Genomic DNA, 18,726 nt, shown 5'->3' on the forward strand with positions numbered 1-18,726 from the left:
GAGCCTCACCTGTCATACTCCCAATGAAAATAGCTGTTAAGGAAAGTAAAGAAAAATAATAATAAAATAAACTAAATATAAAGATTTTTCCACTGATCTGTGTTATAAATGTCATTTCTACGTGAATCCAATCAATTTTTACAGTCAAAATCACCAATTTGCGCAACTCTGCTGCAAATACAGGGAGAGATGAGAGGTGAGGCAGCGGCGAGCTGAGCCTCCCCTCTGATTGCGCAACCCCTCAGAAACTGCATGGAGCGCGGGCAATAAGTGTGTGCCTGTTACTATCTCTCTGTATGTCACCAATGTAATATGTGTAAACCCCTTCATTGCATGTCCTCACCTTCCATAGTCCACGTAGCTTATTTCACATATAAATATATTAAATTTAGGCTCACTGGTCTCTTCATAAAACTGCAATGAAAAAGCAGCAGGGGAGGCAGTTGTCACGTCTGCCTCACTGAGGGGGCGTGTCTTGAGCCCAATGGAGAGAGATCGAGCGTCAATTACGTAGGCTCACGTAATTGACGCTGCCTCGCTCTCCCTCCATGTTAGCTAGTTTCAGCAGCAGCGGCGCAGCACTGGGTTCCATCGGGGGTGGCGCTGACTGGTAGGTTGATTGGTTGATTTGTAGCAGCCGATTTGGAGAGCTTTGGGCCGCTGAAAGCTTCCAATTGGGCCCCACGTTGGAGTAATCTACTCTCGGCTCGGGACCATGGCATCCACTCCCGCCGCCAGCCCTCTGCCTCCCTTCGCTCCTTCCCTCCCTCCTTTCCCTTCTTCCCTCCCTCCCTTCTCTCCTTCCTTCCCTCCTTCATCTCTCTCTTTTCCCTTCTCTCCTTCCCTCCCTCCCTTCTCTCCTTTCCTCACAGACACATCACACACAGACAACTAACACACACACAACTAACACACACACACACAACTAAGTTAGGATTGGATAGAAGCCAGTGCCTTCCCAGCCATTGACCTCACCGCACATCACTGGTGCCAATACCCATTACTTTATTAAAGCTGTTTTTGTTTTATCTTACCAAACATTAAAGGTACAGAAATGAATGGAGAACAATAGCTTTAAAACCTTCAGCATTTTGGATATTTTTCATCTAGTCATTTGCAGCTTATAGTTAGGAAAATGATGTTTCCTGGCAGATTGTGCCTCTTGAATTCTCTATCCTGGAGGGTAGTGGAGATTAGATCATTGGGGGTATTTAAAGATGGGGCATATAAATGTTTGCAGTATTAAAGGAATTGAGGGCAATTGGGAACAGGCAAAGAAGAGGAAACAACATCTGGAGCAGATCAGCCATGGTCATATTGAATGGTGGGGTAATATTGAGAGGAAAACAAACCTACTCATGCTCCTATTTTATCTTCTTATGTTTTAGGCTTTAAATTGCATTGAACGTTATTTACGTTATGTGTAGGAAAGCGAACTGGAGCAATTCAAAGAGACAAGCAGCTTTTCTGGAGACAAGGAATGGGTGATGTTTCAGGTCAAGACCCTTCTTCAGACTGATAACTGGGCATCCCTTGTCACAGATAATCTGAATGTGTTATCCATTCCTCCACCAACTTCTATGCAACCAAAAAATATCTTTAATCTCTCTATCCCACGTCTGACAAAGGGACTCTGACTCGAAGCAGATACCCCTTCCAAAGGTGTGATGTGGCCTGCTAACTACTTTGATAATTTTCTATTTTCATTCAAATATTTCAGCAGCATGATTTTGAAGCCAAATAGAGAAGAAGAGGGGAAGCTCCTAAAACAGATATTTACCATTATGGGGGCACAAGAAACTGCAGATGCTGGAATCTTGCATAGATCATGTAGAAAGTTGGGAACCTTAGAGCCATAGTGATACAGTGTGGATACAGGCCCTTTGGCCCAACTTGCCCACACCGGCCAACATGTCCCAGCTACACTAGTCCCACCTGCCTGCGTTTGGCCCAAATCCCTGCAAACCTGTCCTATCCATGTACCCTTCTTCAGCTGAAGGCAGGTCTCGACCCAAAACATCTCCTTTCTATGTCCTCCATGGGTGCTGCCCGACCTTCTAACTGTTAGTTTTAGAGATACAGCGTGGAAACAGGCCCTTCAGCCCACCGAGTCCGCACCAACCAACGATCACCCGTACACTTGTTCTGTCCCACAACGTAGGGACAATTTACAGAGGCCAATTCACCTACAAAACCTGCACATCTTTGGAATGTAGGTGGAAAGTGGAGCACCTGGAGAAAACCCACGTGGTCACGGAGAGAACTTACAAACTCCGTACAGACAGCACCCGTAGACAGGATCGAACCCAGGTCTCTGGCGCTGTAAGGCAGCTACTCTACCACTGAGCAACTGTGCCACCTGTCGTGTTATGCCAGCACTTTGTTGTTTACTATTATGGAAGTGGAAGGAAAAGATGCCCGGTTCCAGGTAGACAGTGAGATAACATGTAATATTGTTCCAAAGCAGTCGGCAAGGAAACATGAAGAGGCAGAGCAAGTGCTAAGGATGTACAACCACGTGATTGCAATACCACTGGGAACACGCAGAGAATGGAAAGAGATACATTGTCGAGTTTGAGCAGGCGAGTGAATAGAACAAATGAGTGTACAGGTAGAGAACTCGATGGGCGAACAAGCAGATGGACTCTCGAGCTCCTCACTTGACAGGAAGCAGCTGCTAAATGAACTTGCAGCTGCTTTTGAGGGAATTGGAACGCTGGAGGGAAAGTTCCATCTCGAGCTTGATGACGGGGAGCAGCTGAAAGAACATCCACTACGATTTGTTCCTGCAGCTGTCAAGGAGAAACTGAATAGCAAACTTGAGAAGCTGCCAGAGGCAGAGATCACTGCAGCAGGGGACACTTGGACCCTATGGCCAGTTTGGAGATGTCAGGCAAGCTGAGGACCTGTCTGGATCCCATGATCTGCACATAATGAAGAGGAACCATTATCTATCCTGCCAGATTTGTGCAGAGCTTGTTGAAAGCCAAGACTGGATTTTGGCATGCAGAGCGCATAGTAGGAGTGTGTTTCTAACAACATTCAACACACCTTTGGGGAATATTAGTGGCTGGGTTTGCCTTTTGAGATTACTGCTGCACCTGAAGTGTTTCATCACAGGCTGGATAAGGCCATTGAAGAACCTGCTGGCATGGAGAATGTGCCTGGAGGTGTTCTGTCATTAGAGACGAAGACAGCTGCAGCGGCCGAGATAGATTTTGATAGAAAGGTGAGAGTTTCAATGAATTTACAATGTTTCAATGTGCGGAAAGCCTGTTGAGCTGCAACCTAGGGAAACTACAGCTCTCTTGAGGTCAACGACATGGATACCAATGAAGCGGCCAACTGATTTCAACAAAGCTGAAACCAGTAAGGGAAATGTCACGCCTGACAGATATGGTTTGCCATCCAATCCTTCCTTCCGGGGATGAATAACACCAATTTCCCTCCGGAGATTAATAAAGTATTGTCGTATCATATCGTATCATTCCTTTCAGTTGTCAACTTAAGCAAATTCCAGCCCCATCCAAGTGAAGTTTGAGAACTACTTGAGATAACTGGCAAGATGGGATTTCAATAATGGTGGATGGACATCTATGAGCAATCTGGAAGGAGATATATGGATGGAAATTTTGGAGGAAAGAATGTGGGGTGGTGGTTAATGGAAAATATGGGATTCAGGGTTGGGAGATGAGTGTGCAGCAGAGGGGAAAGGTGCAGGGTGAGAGATTGTGGGGGGAATATGTGCACACCAGGTGGGCTAAGGAAGGAGAGAGGGGGCACAGGGGCATTACTTAAAATTGGATAGTTCAATGTTACTATCATTGAGTTGTAGGCTGCAATGATATGTAGAACATGAGGTGCAGCTCCTCCAGTTTGCGCGTGGCCCCACTCTGGCAATGGAGGTGACCTAGGACAGAAAGGTCGATGTGGAAATTTGAAGTTGGAGTTAAAATGGTTAAAAACTGGGAGATCCACCAAGTCTTGACAGACAGAGGGCAAGTGTTCAGCAAAACAGTCATCTAATCCATGTCTGGTCTGGCCAATATAAAGGAGGCCACATCAGGAGCAACAGAAATATGGATGGAAGAGGTGCAGGTGTACCTCTCTAACCTGGAAGGGCTACTGGGGTCCCTGGACGGAAGTGAGAAAGACGAGGTGTGGAGACAGTTGTTACATCTTCTGCAGTTACTGGGCAAACGTTTGGGGAGGAGGCGAGTTGGGTGAGTAAGGATGACCAGGCCAAGGAGTTGCAGAGAAAGTGGTCTCCATGGAAAGCAGGAAAGGAGAGCGAACAGGGAGGTGCGACTGGTGGATGGATCGCATTGAAGGTGGCGGAAATGTTGGAGAATGATATGTAGGATGTGGAGGTCAGTGGGTGCAGACGTGACAGAGATGGAGAAGTTGAGAGTAAAAGGCCTGTCCCACTTGGACGACCTAATCCACGGGTTTAGAAGACCCTAGACGAGTTGAAAAAAATGACACGGTTGTGTTAACTCGCCGAAGTAAAAGACCTACTACGACTACGACCTCCTACGACCCCGACCCCCCTCAAACTCAGTCTTCCACACCTAAGACCAACTACGACTAGCTACGAGTGGAAAATTATCACATGATAAAATGATGTCACGTTTGCATTTTTTCTCTCGTTACCGACCTACGACTATATACGACTACCTACGACTAACATCATGACCTACTACGACCTACCTACGTCCTACCTACGAGTAAAAGGTATCAATTTTTTCCATGCCGACCTTTTCTATAATCGTGGACCATTTTTATCAGGCTGGAAAAAATGCCGCAACCTACTTGAGGCCACGTGTACGCGGAGACAGGGGCTTAAGAGATAACATCCTTGAAAATGGCAGGGTGGAAGAGGTGTTGTCAAGGTAGCTATGAGAGACAGTGGGTTTGTAGTAGATGTTCGTTCATAGTCCGACCTCAGCAATGGAACTACCTCTTTCTCAAAACTACTAACTTCCACCTTGCCCTCTCACATTTAGACTCTCTCTGACATGGCTCTCCCCTTTCTCAATCTCTCTGTCCCCATCACAGGGCCACCTGAAACTCCCAGTTGCCAGCCATTTTAATTCCTCCCCCCATTCCCATAATAATGTATCTGTCTTTGGCCTCCTCCAATGCATGGTGAGGCTACAGACCAAATGGAAGGAAGACACCTTATATTCTGCTTGAGTAGCCTGCAACCTAGCAGCATGAACATTGAATTCTCCAGTCTCTGATCACCCTCTCTCCTCTCCTAATCATCCCCAATCCCCCGGCCCGCCAACATTGTTCTCTCCCGCTACCATCACGCAGTTGCTTGCCGCTCCTCCGTTCACTGTTCTCCCACCCCTCCCTACCTTAGGTCATCCATTTTCTCTGCTTCCTGGTCCCTTCTAACCACTATCCTTCCCTATGTTTCCACATTACCCTCTCCCAGCTTGCCTCTTATCAGACTTCACCATTTGCACTATGAATCCGCCTATCACTCTCTAGCTGTTACCGCACCTCTTTCTATCAGCTATTTCCCCTCTCCTCCATCGCTCTAAAGAAGGGACGTGACCTGAAGGACATATTTTGTTTAAATTATTCAGACACTAACACGCGTACATTCATCTGGTCTTAATGTAAAATTGGAGTGGAACCCTGCATTATATTAGATGTTAACATCTGAAGCACATATTGAAGTATGAGCAGATAGTCAAAAGAATGAAAAAAAAACCACAGGTAAGACTTTAAAAAAGGTTTACCTAAGAATGCGGAGGGGGAAACTGTGCCATTGCTCCGAGACACCATCACACTGATCCCTGTTTCCACAAAGGGCACCGAGAAGTCCACAACTTCAGATCTCTCTTCGTTAATCGTAAGTGAGCCAACAGCCATCTCTGCTCGTCGATGTAACACCTGGAGGCAGTGCAGACAACAGCAAAGAAAAGGAAGGTGTGGGTCAAAACACATAGTTTGTGCAGCTCATCATTAGTTTCTGGGGGTGGGCTTTGGGGGGGGGGGGGAAAGGGGGAGGAGGGGGGGGGGGGGGGGGGGAGGGCGGCTTCTATCTGCCGAGAGACTCAAAACCTTAAGTTGTGCAACTGCTTGCCACTGTTTATTACCTAAAGCCACTTACATCACCAACCATTCCATTCCATACACCGTTGATTTTTTTGCCGTGCTTCCCATTTGACACCAGGTACAGGTCATATGTGAATTTCACAGTCTTTGCAAGTTTTTTCAAAATATCAATGCAAAATCCTTTGCAGCATTTCTTCATGTACAGCCCCTTGCCAGTCGAATTGCTGTCGAAGGAGGAAAGCAATGCGGTAATAATAGCAAATTAATCTTTGTTACGCCAACATGGAATCTGTCCCTACTGTCTAAAACAGTTACACAATTACATTTCAGGTTAATTACCGTGGCCCTGAAATTGTGAATGCATAAAAACAACGTCAATGTCCCCCCTGCTAATTTAGTAAATGGGCATTCGGTGAGCTAAAAGAAATACGTACTGTACATTGCCAGTGAGTGTTTTTCGATATAAGCTAAACTTCCCAACACAAAACATTAATCTCAGACTTGTGTTTGTGACTTCTCATGTTAATTAAAGCTTCCAGCGCTGCTTTGAAGTGAAGCTCGATGTAATCAATCATAAATGTGATGCCTCTTTATGATCAAAGATTAATTATAGCCAGTAATAAACTTTATATCATTTGTGCCTATTTCCCATTTCCCATCGATTGAAAGAATTCTAAAATACGGTCAACACGTCACTGACAAATGTGTTTATGCAAGGGAGGAAGTCACCTTCTTCCCTAAATTCAGTAAATGTTGAAGATAGACACAAAGTGCTGGAGTAACTCAGTGCGTCAGGCAGCATCTCTGGAGGATGGGTGACATTTCAGGTCGGGACCCTTCTTCAGACTATTGAAGTATATGTCTATTGATGCTCTTACCATTACTGGGCTTTGAAATTCAACCCTTGTCTTGGCTTCATATGGTCCATTTGGGTGGCATGGTAGTGTAGCGGTACAGCTAATACCTTACAGCGCCAGAGACCCGGGTTTGATCCTGACTACGGGTGCTGTGTGTATGGAGTTTGTATGTTTTCCCCGTGACTTGCATGGGTTTTCTCTGAGTTCTTTGGTTTCCTCCCACACTCCAAAGACATACAGGTTTGTAGGTTAATTGGCTTACAAAGTGTACAAATGTCCCTAGTATGTGTAGGGTTGTGTTAATGTGCGGGGATCGCTGGTCGGTGCAGACACGGTGAGCCGAAGGCCTATTTCCGCCCTGTCTCTAAACTAAACTAAAAATCTCATGCTCTCCCTTTCCACAACTATTTCATATTCATTTCTGGAGATATTTTATGTTTGGTGATCCATTACACGGCAACATTATAAATGGACCGAGCTTGATTGTTCTTAATAAAGCCATTCGTTGGATTGAGTTTCATAGTAAGCCTAGTTAATGGTGGGGTAAAAGGATCAGAAGTCAAAGCTAGATCCAGGGTGGGTTTAAGTGACAATAGTTTCAAATAATCTTTACCTTAAATCTGCTGACTCTTTTAATAACATTGGCTACACTTCCCCCCCCGAACCGCTCCCAGTATAGGACTTTATTCCATTGGCTCAGGTTTGCTGTCCTGGTCATGTTTACTCTGATGATTCCACCTTTGATTACAATATATATGATATACTGTACCTTCCTTGGGCTTCAGCTGAGGGTTCTCCTCTCCCACAACTGAAAAGGCTCCCAACTATGTCCATCCCATATCCCTCTTATTTCTCTCCCCCTCTGTCAGATCTTTCCACCTCAAGCAGCCTCAAGGGTACAAGAGATCAGCCTCTAGTCTATCACCAAGCAAATCTTCCTCTCCATTCACTCTTTCAGCATTCTGGTAGAGCCATCCCTTGTATAGCACTCTGAACTACTCCTCATTGAACCCCCAATACTCTCCTCCCATTTCCAAGGGATATAACTCTTCATCCCCATCTTCCAAGTTTCCAAATCTCTCTCTAGGTGAAACAACAATTTGCTTGTACTCTTTTCAATTTAATTTATTTTTTCATTTGTCCTTAGGGAGGGTGTGACCACTCCTGACATTTCCAGCAGTTATTGTCTATCCATTATTGCCCTCGACTTAGGAGGTTGTGGCCGGCTGCAACTGGGACTGTAAAATGGCGCCAAAATGGCGACTCCTGCATATAGACTCAGTGGGTTGTTCTGTACATTCTGTACTCACCAGGGGATTGTGCTTATGTATGGTGATAGTCTTGCTGATCTGTCTGCAAAATAAGTACTTCACTGTACTTTGATAAAGGTGATAATAAATAAACCATTGAACCATAATTCCTTAATCTACCTCCAGCCCCCTTGCCCTGTTTCATTGAAGCTTGAGGGTTACTCCTGAATATGACAGTCTTTCAGACTCAGTGCTGAATTCAATATTTCAAGCCATAATCTCTATCATTTGGATTCTAATATCACATTTACACCCAGCTGTGAATCCATCTTCTGCTTCTTTACTTATCCCTCTGCCCCATGGTATCTAGGTTTAGTTAGAATTTCAATGGCCTTATTAAAAACAATCGAGCTCCATCTATTTGTGTCTTTATCTTGCAATAGATCACCAAATCAATGCTCTGCTTCTGTGCCACTGGTTATTGTGTACAGGCAAGATTTCCCCTCAAGGCTTTGGAGAAGTGCACAGAATTAATCACAGTGTCATAAATAGATACACTTTCACTTTTGGGATTAGTGCTTATAATAGATTGCTGACAGGATGCAAAGTACTGTGATCTAAGTTATAGAACTGGCTGTTTATAATTAGGCTTTGCACATTCTTTTAAAACACTACATTACGTCCAGCTGAACAGGGCATTTGTTTTTATGAGCGGATTAACAGATTTATAACCCTCTAAAATTCTTCTCATTCTTCACTTGAACAAACATGTCAATGGTCACTGAAAACAGTGTAGGAAGGAACTGCAGATGCTGGTTTACACCGAAGATAGAGACAAAATGCTGGAATAACTCAGCGGGACAGGCAGCATCTCTGGAGAGAAGGAATGGGTGATGTTTCGGGTTGAGACCCTTTTACAGACTAGGAGACTAAGAGTCTGAAGATGGGTCTCGACCCGAAATGTCACCAATTCCTACTATCCAAATATGCTGCCTGTTCCGTTGAGTTACTCCAGCATTTTGTGTCTATCGTCACTGAAAACTGAATGACATGGAAAATGTAGTGCCGAAACAGGCCATTCAACCCATCCTGTTCAATGCAAGCACCTTTTCCCAAGATTCCTTCATTTATACCATCACCAGAGTCTGCCATTCCCTTTTCCATCACCAGCTTATCTAGATTCATCCAGATGCACTTCTCAGCACAAAAGGCACCAAGAGCTGGGGTCGGGAGTGGGAATATGACATCCAGATAGAGGATTAGCCATGATTGTATTGAATGGCAAGCATAGGTTCAAAGGCTAGAATAGCCCATTCTTACTTTTCTTTGTTCAATGCTCCCTGAGGCGACGTCCCACACCTCCGTGCACTGAAAGTGGAGCGGCTGCTGTTGGAGCCGTCGTACGGCACATTTGTGGTCGTAGCAGATCATGGTGAAGGCAAAGGGCTGCGTACGGGAAGCCCTACAACGGCCAGGTAAATGAGTGCAGCAGAGTGGTGGTGGAAGGAGCAGAGGCCATCACACTGGGCCAGGCCGACCCCTACTCCAGTGCCACCACCTTAAACTGGGAATATAAGAAATTGCACATCTCATTGGGCCAAGATCAGAGTTTTGAGAGATTTGTAAGTTGCCAGGTGGTGAAGTAATATGTGTGTTGTTTCAGAAGAGGATCTATTGTCCTCATGTACAGCATGATTTAACTATACACGTGACAATAAATAAACTAAACTAAATAAAACGAATGAGTTCAATTTTATCATCACCCTCTAACATTAATAGCCTCTAGAGGACAAAAGTTTAATGTTAGGGGGATAGGATTTAATAGGAACCATGGGGATAGCTTTTTCACACAAAGGGTGGTGGGTGTGTGGAGTGAGTTGCCAGAGGGGGTAGTTGAGGCAGGTACTATCGCAATGTTTCACAAAAAAACACTTAGACAGGTACATGGATAGGACAGGTTTAGAGGGATATGGGCCAAACGTAGCCAGATGGGACTAGTGTACCTGTAGCTGGGACATGTTGGCCGGTGTGAGCAAGTTGGGCAGAAGGGCCTGTTTCCACACTGTATCATTCTACAACTCTATTTATATTCACCCCACTTCAACACACTTTTTCAATCCATTGATGGAAAATAGGCTTCACTGACAAATTGACCCATAGATTCTCCAGGAAACATGGCACTGCTTAGACAAGGTCACAGAACAGAGAATAAGGAGCAGTTGTGAATCCGTGGAGTACAAGGTGGCATTTGCTGCTGTTTGAGGAAATCACATCAAACGCATACATAAATAGGGGAGGGAGATAAATAGGAATTAATGAGGAATAGAATGGCCTACTGACAGTGGAAATAAATCTGAGTGGGAAACAGGCTTCTGCACAGCACTAACACAAACGTGAATGAATACTGCAAAACAATGTCGTCTTATGCCATTGATAGTTTACAATGCAGGAACAAATAAACAATCAGCCATTTCAAGCACTATTTGGACCCCTCGCTAAAAATCAGGAATTGGCCAAGATTTTTCAAACTGATTGGCACAACCCAAAATGTGATCCGTGAAGTTCCCAATGGAGCTGCATGAAAAGTTCTTGATTACTGATGCTTTGCCAAGCTAATCATTGAGAAGAATATCCGAAGCTTAGCGACTACAGAGTGGCTGCATAGAAGGCTAGCCGCTCTGATGTACAGAAAGAAGAATAATGATGAACAGAAAGAAGAATAAGGCTATTGGCAATGAGGCATATGGCTCGGTCAAAATGGTTGACCAGGTAGCTACCTACAAATCGTTAAACTACCCGCTTCCCATTTTATTGAGTTAAAGCACTAAAAAATATTGGGAATTGATCCTACAAATGCCAAGAGTGACGTTTCGGTGGAACCAACTGCATTAAAAACAATTAGCTCTCATGTTGCAAATGAAAATGAACAATGATTTTACTCACATAGCCATATTTTTCCTACATGGGACATTACTTCTTGCACAAGTTCCAGTAAGCTTGTCCACATCCTCCACAATCACAAAGGGGCTTTCCTCTAGTGTTACAATACTAAGGTGGCTGTCATCCGCTTCTTCGTCTGCATAAGAATTAAATCTCGGCCACACGGGATGTTTGAGAGTCAGTCTACGGTTCTCCCATTTCCCAACCTGTAAGAGGAAGATATCAAAGTTATTCATGTGTTGACTCATGTTTTTCCAAGCAATAGTTTTGCCAATAGAAACTTGCATTTTGTCCTGAACAATACAGCTCACCCCCTCCAGGACACACTGGTCAACCTGAGGAGTACCTTCAGCACCAGACTGGTTCCACCAAGATGCAGGACAGAACCCCACAGGAGATCCTTCTTCCCTGTGGCTATCAAACTGTACAACTCCTCCCCCTTTTTTCGTGGTGTAGACTGAGACCGACTTCCCTCCCCCAACCCCCCTCCCCCCAAAAACATTTTCAGTGCATGCAATCAACAGCAAAGAGAAAAACTGCTGGAGAAGATAAAGATTCCAGCATCTGCATTTTCCTGTGTCTCCATGCAGACTTGAACCTTTAGAGAAACAGGCCCTTCGGCCCACCGAGTCTACGACGACCATCGATCGCCCCATACATGCACACTATCCTACACACTAGGGACAATTTACTATTTAACAAAGCCAATTAGCGTACAAACCTGTACGTTTTTGGAGTGTGGGAGGAAACCGGAGCACCTAATCAAAGCTTGAGCAAACCAAACATATTTTAAGAAGCTTCTGAGAGGAGAAAGAAATATATAGGCGAGGCGAGGAGCTCAAGTTGCTAAAGGTATAGACAACAATTGATTAGTAAGGTGTCAGTTGTTATGAGGAGAAGGCAGGAGAATGGGATAAGGAGTGAGAGATAGATCAGCCATGATTGCATGGTGGAGTAGACTTGATGGGCCGAATGGCCTAATTCTACTGCTATCACTCATGACCATATGATTTATGACAATGATGAGACGAGAAGAAAGGGTCAGATGGAAGCAGTGGAGTGATCATGAGAGTTGTATCGTTGAAGGAGTCTACTGAGCTATGGAGGAACAAGGCAATAGAGCCTGTTTGTTAACATGGAATCATGTAAATCTTTTGTCAAATCACATCAACATAGCAAACATACCAATATTTCTGATAAGGACAATCTGGAATCACGCATCGAAGCTGAAGTGAGTCCCAGGCTAAGGTGCATACCTTGTGAAATGTGAAAGAATGCATGTGAAAGAAGTGGAGCCCAGTCTTGCTGAGATTCCTCAGCATTTCCATGGATTATTATTAGCTTTCAGATTCTGTCTTTGTTTAGACCCCTACTGTTTTTATGGGCAATGAACCCAGGATGCACAGGAGCAAGTTAACGTTTTTAGTTACTTTGTTTGAGTTTAATGCTGGTTTATTTTGGTTTTCAGTTAACTTTTTTGCATTTTTAATTAAAAATATATATCTACCTTTAGTTTAGTAGTCAAAGATTTTAAAAGGTATTAAAATCAGTTACAGCTTTAGTTTAGTTTAGTTTAGTTTAGAGAAGCAGCACGCCCTTTCAGCCCACCGGGTCCGCGCCAACCAGCGATACCCGCATATTAACACTATCCTATACCCACTAGGAACAATTTTTACATTTACCAAGCCACTTAACCGACATGCCTGTATGTCTTTGGAGTGTGGGAGGAAACCGAAGATCTCGGAAAAAACCCACGCAGGTCACGGGGAGAACGCACAAACTCCGTACAGACAGTGCCCGTAGTCGGGATCGAATCCGGATCTTCAGCACTGCATTTGCTGTAAGGCAGCAACTCTACCGCTGGCAAAGCAACACCCACAGGTTCCCCAATGTCAAAGGGTGTGAAGAATATTTTGAGGACAGACCCTCTTGATTGAGAATACCATAAAACTCCCTCTCCTTACCTTATTCAGCGCTGAGAAATAAATGCGAGGGGAATGTCCAAGCACTTATGTGCAAAAATAATTCTCTATTTTCATTGTAAGACTTTTGGTCTGCAGTATGCAGTATTCCATATATGGTGATATTTGATATTTTCACATGCTTTATCTGCAGTTGAAAATTAATACAGATTATGATTTCCGGACCTTTCCAGTTTCATTTAGATCAGCTGGATATCTATCTGAGTGAATACAGATGAGGCCTTTTTAACATTTTAGCTTTTGCACTTGAAGACCCAGCTTTGACATTGTCAGAGTGAGGCCAAACGTAAATTGGAGAAACACCACCTCATATTTCTCTTGAGCAGCTTAAAACCCAGCGGTACGATTATTGATTTGTCCAAGTAACCCTTGCATTCCCTCTCTCCCCATCCCTCCCCCACCGTTGCTGTTGTACTAGTTTCACTGTCGTCCTGGTGAGTTTCATTGTCTATATAACTCGTTAGCACCTGGCCCATAGCCAACAATGGAGTGTTTCCATGATCATCGTTACATTTTTGCATATCTTTAATTCATTTGTTCTACATCTCTCTATATCACCGTCTATGTAACCTCTCGTTTCTCTTTCCCCTGACTCTCAGTCTGAAGAAGGGTCTGGACCCAAAACGTCACCTTTTCCTTTTCTCCAGAGGGGCTGCCTGACCCGCTGAGATAAGGGCCTGTCCCACTTGGGCCTCATTTGCGCGTTACACAGATGGCGCGCAAAGATTTTGTACATCCCAAAATCCTGGGGTGCCACATGTGAAAGAAGTGGAGCGGTTTCCTGGGATTCTACTCCCGGGGCACAGTAATTCTACTCCTATCACTTATGATCTTATCTAGGCACAGTAATATCACACAGCAGACCTCACCTCGGCAATACATAAGTGTCGCCACGTTTTGGTGGCGACAAGGCTACTGTCAGTTAGCTGTCTATTGCAATTATTACAAAAGGGCCTAGATTTAGGAATGAATGTATCTGGGGGAGGTGGTCTCAGGTGTGTATAGGGGGGGGGGGGGGGGGGGGGGGGGGGGGGGCGGGGAGGGCTGTGGGTGTGATGCGAGTTGGAATGGTTGTGGTATTTCAGAGGGATGGGCTAAACAGCCCCCAAAACTGGTGGAATTATAGACGACAAAGAAGGTTGCTTAAGGATACAGTGGGACACTGGTCAGTTGGAATGTTGGGCACAGTGGTGGCAAATGGAATTCAATCCAGACAAATCCAGGGGTGGCACAGTGGTGCAGCGGTAGAATCGCTGCCTTATTGTGCCAGAGACCCGGGCTCGATCCTGACTTTGGGTGCTGTCTGTATGGAATTTGTACATTCTCCCTGTGGACGCTCAGGTTTTCTCCCACATTCCAAAGATGTACAGGTTTATTGGTTAATTGGCTTCTGTAAATTGTAAACTGTTCCTAGTGTGTATGATAGTGCTAGTGTATGGTGTGTACGCTGGTCAGAGCGGACTCAGTGAGCCAAAGGGCCTGTTTCGACACTGTATGTCTAAATGTAAGGTAATGCACGTTGGGTGGGCAAATTCTGGTCGGACGTATGAAGTAAATCACAGGTTCCTTAGGAGCGTTTATTGTAGAGAGACCTTGGGGTGCAAATCAATTCTTCTCTAAAAATGGACAGGTGAAGAAGACATTTGGCATGCTTGACTTCATAGGCCGAGGCAACAAGTAGATTTGGGCGGTACAAAACATTGGTTAGATCACATTTAGAATAGCAAGTACTGTTCTGGTTGCCACACTACAGGATGGATGTGGTAGCAAAGAGAGAGTTCAGAAGAGATTCATGAGAATGTTGCCTGGAAAGGAGGCCTGTGGTTATACAGAGATATTGGATGGATGGGGCTTATGTAGTTATACAGAGAGATTGGATAAACTGGGTTCATGTAGCTATACAGATAGGTTGGATAGTTTGGATTATGTAGTTACATGGAGACATTGTATAGTTTGGACCTATATAACTATAAGAAGAGAATGGATAGCCTGGGTCTATGTAATTATAAGGAGAGATTGTATAGTTTGGGTTTATGTTCTCTGCAATGTAGGAGCATGGTGGGGAATCTTACAGAGAGTTGCAAAATACAATAATCAGATATTTTCCCCTGGGTTGCGTGGTCTGTAACTAAGGGACAGGGAGCATGCGTTTAATGTAAGAGGGGGAAAATTTAAAGGATATCTATGGAGTAGGTTTTTCACACAGAGGGTGGCAAATATGATGAATGAGCTGCCAGATGAGGTTGTGGAGGTATATACTATTACAATGTTTAAAAGGCATTTGGACAGGTACTTGGATTGGAACAGGGTAGAGGCCGATGGGCCTGATGTGGCCAAATTTGACAAGCATAGTTAGGCATCACAGTGTGCATAGTCATGGTGGGCCAGTTTGGTGCTGAACTTTCCTATGACTGTGATGTACACAAATACACAGGTACACACCAGGGATAAATAACCAGATAAAATGACTGTAGATCCAAGATTGCTGTTAGCTGCTTCAGTGTCACTGCTTTACTTCCAATGTTGACAATGTTACTTCCAGCGCTGACTCTGTGTCATTTTTAACACATACGAATGGATCCAGTTTCATATATTGAATAAATATTGTACTCGGTTCAAGACCAGTACACATTGAAAATGAAAATAACTAGTTTGCTCAAGTTTGCAGCAGACCTTGCCCTGGATCAACAATTTAATCAAAACAAGATCAGAAAAGAGTGTACCATCTGTTGACTATGACAGTATTCTTTCTGATCATCATCCTGTCTGCATATTTATCACATTGTCTTGTGTTCAGTTTTTGCTGTGATAATCTCTCGAGTCAATGCCTGGAATGAATGTTTACATTATTCGGCCGATGATCTCGAGCTCTGGATTATTGATCCGGGATCATGTTCAAATCCCACCAAAGTAGCGCGGGAATTGAAATTTCTTCCCGGCTGTTGTCAGGCAACTGAACCGTCCGCTCACCAACTAAAGACCGGGCCTGACCTCCCATCAGACTTTACTGGACTTTATCTTGCGATAACGTTATACCCTTTATCCTGCATCTGTACCCTGGGGATGGCTTGATTGTAATCGTGTACAGTCCTTTCGCCGACTGGATAGCACGCAACAAAAAAGCTTTTCACTGTACCCACAGTACATGTGGCAATAATTATAATGTACTAAACTAAACCAAACTAAAATTCAAGTAATTAAATCTACTTGGAATTAAAAAAGACTTTTGTATCAGCATTTTTGGATTGCTGCAAAGCCCTCTGGTTAACTGACGTCCACTAAGGAATGCAATCTGCTGAATCTACCCTGCCTGGCTTTAATGATCCAGATCCATAAATAATACATTTAACTCACAATTGCCATCTGAAATGCATCAGCAGGGACAATATGGGATAAATGTAGTACATGCCATCAGTCTGAAGAAGGGTCTCAACCCAAAACGCCACCCATTCCTTCTCTCTAGAGATGCTGCCTGCTCCTCTGAGTTACTCCAGCATTATGTGTCTGTCTTCAATTTAAACCAGCATTTGCAGTTCCTTCCTACACATGCCATCATGAGCTACTGCACTACTATCTACCCCATTGGAGGCCCTCGGGCTACCTTTGACCGGATTATATTGGCTTTTTCATGTTATTCATGTTATTCCCTTTATCATGTATTTGTACACTGTGGATGGCTCAATTGTTATCGTATTGTTTTTCCACTGACTGGTTAGCACACAACAAAAGCTTTAACTGTACCTCGTCACAAACTAAACATAAATCATCCCATCCTGTTAATCTGGTCAAATTGGGGAGGCTAGGACTCTAAAATTGAGTAAAGGCTTCAGGGCTGCTAGGCCATTTGATCAATTTGAAAGTGCTCTCTGTAGAAATGGGACAAGCTGCAGAATGGTGCCAGTTCGTCTAGAGCCTAGATCTGAGCTGCAGGAAGAGAATGGGAACATCTGCAGACCCTGACAATTAGGTGCAAAATGCACAGAATGGATTGGATGACTGCAAACCAGACATACACTTTGTAAATTATTGTAAATAATGTTGCAAAACTTTACATTACTGAATGTTGATTGGATGAGGTAGTGAACCTTTTCTGGTTTTCTTGCATATCAGGGTAAATGTTGTGATGTTTGCTTCCCCGGAGAAACACTGTTTGAATACAATGTATTAGCCACTGCATTATTGGGTTAGGGAAATGTCTCATTGGGTTATGTATGGGGTTAATCGATATCTGTAATTGGATTGTAAAGAGACCACCCCCATGTGGTTCGGCCCCTCGAGATCCGGGGGCCTATAAAAGTCCGCTGCCACGAGTTCCTGCATCGATCTTCTGGGAGAGCACTTAGGACTGTGTGATCTTCTGGAGTGTCTCTGTTTGAACGAGGCCTAGAGGGCTTGATCAGGCAGATACGAGGATCGAACCCGTGGTGGTTATGTACAGTAGTTGGAACTGTAATTGTGTTTTGTCAAAATAATGATTAGTTGTGCAAATGCTTGATTCAGTGATATTTGACTCAAACTAGACTGGGGACGAAGCTTAGAACGAGCAATTTACAATCCCATGCATTCATTAAAGAATAGGGATATTCTCCATTATTCAAATATTGGCCATCTTTTATGTTATTATAATGTTACTTGGAGCATAAGTAATGTACACCTCATCCTAATAATAATTTTCCCTTGCTCACCGTATAGGAGTGGCAGTGCTCATTTGTTTCTGGGTATGAATCGGAGTACATCATTCACCGATAAAGTTAATATCCACAAAATGATTTCTCCTCACAGGTAATCTGGCTGGAATAGTTAAACTCTGCCAATTCCTACCTCCAATTCAGATATGTTTTTGTAACATCAGTGTACGTTGGGAAAGGTGTAATGTGTTGAATGCATCTCTGCCAATAGATGTAGCACTAATATTCACCAGTGCTTGTGTTTTCCCCCATTACTATGACCTAGCTCAGCTGTTGAAATGTGGCGTTGCCCATTGCAAGAAGACATCTCTCAATTTACATGGCCATCAGACCTTCAAAGTTGGCTTCATCTTTGTATATTTCTATTTGACAAGTTATAATTTTTTTTCAAGTACTTATTTTACCTCAAGACAAGACTCATGTGGCCATAAAGGTCTATCTCTCGGCTGGTGATGGCAAGAGTCAGGGAGAGCTTATTGTCCATGTTGGATGTGCATAATTGCCCAGGTCAGCACAAGCTTAAACTGCCTGCAAGAGCAGAATACTTGGGAGACTGAGAACATGGTCATAAACGGAGGAGCAGATGGAGGGGCTCCATCAACGTAGATGGAGGGGCTACTCTTCGTACTCTACTCTTTCACCACCCATTCTTCACTTCCACCAAGGACCAATCTCATGCCCAATGTGTCCTGTACAGTCACGGAGTGCAGTTACAAAGAGCTGTACAGACAGGGTTACCTGAATACGATGAAGCCCGCTTGGCCATATCTCAACAGATAAAGGGCAGATCAAATCCATAGCATATCAGAACATTTTCACAGATCATCACCGATCCTCCAAATGTTTCACATAGTGATATATAATCAATAATATACGCAACAAGCTTAAGATAAACCTCACCATCAGCACGAATGTACAACTAAATGCAGATGGAGTC

At 43.9% G+C, this 18,726-nt stretch overlaps 1 protein-coding gene across 1 annotated transcript in view; it reads right to left on the bottom strand.

Moving 5' to 3' along the window:
• The window catches only part of grin2aa (glutamate receptor, ionotropic, N-methyl D-aspartate 2A, a), a 267,870-nt gene that overhangs the window by 78,971 nt on the left and 170,173 nt on the right, over positions 1 to 18,726 (bottom strand). Inside the window, exons 6-8 of the mRNA XM_055651745.1 lie at positions 11,123 to 11,325; positions 6,128 to 6,296; positions 5,754 to 5,907 (exon numbers count right to left, since the gene is read on the bottom strand). Coding sequence (XP_055507720.1) covers positions 5,754 to 5,907; positions 6,128 to 6,296; positions 11,123 to 11,325 — 526 coding nt within the window. The remainder of the gene's footprint in view (positions 1 to 5,753; positions 5,908 to 6,127; positions 6,297 to 11,122; positions 11,326 to 18,726) is intronic.

The sequence above is a fragment of the Leucoraja erinacea genome, chromosome 20 (genome assembly GCF_028641065.1).
Source record: "Leucoraja erinacea ecotype New England chromosome 20, Leri_hhj_1, whole genome shotgun sequence".
In the NCBI taxonomy this organism is placed as follows: domain Eukaryota; kingdom Metazoa; phylum Chordata; class Chondrichthyes; order Rajiformes; family Rajidae; genus Leucoraja; species Leucoraja erinaceus.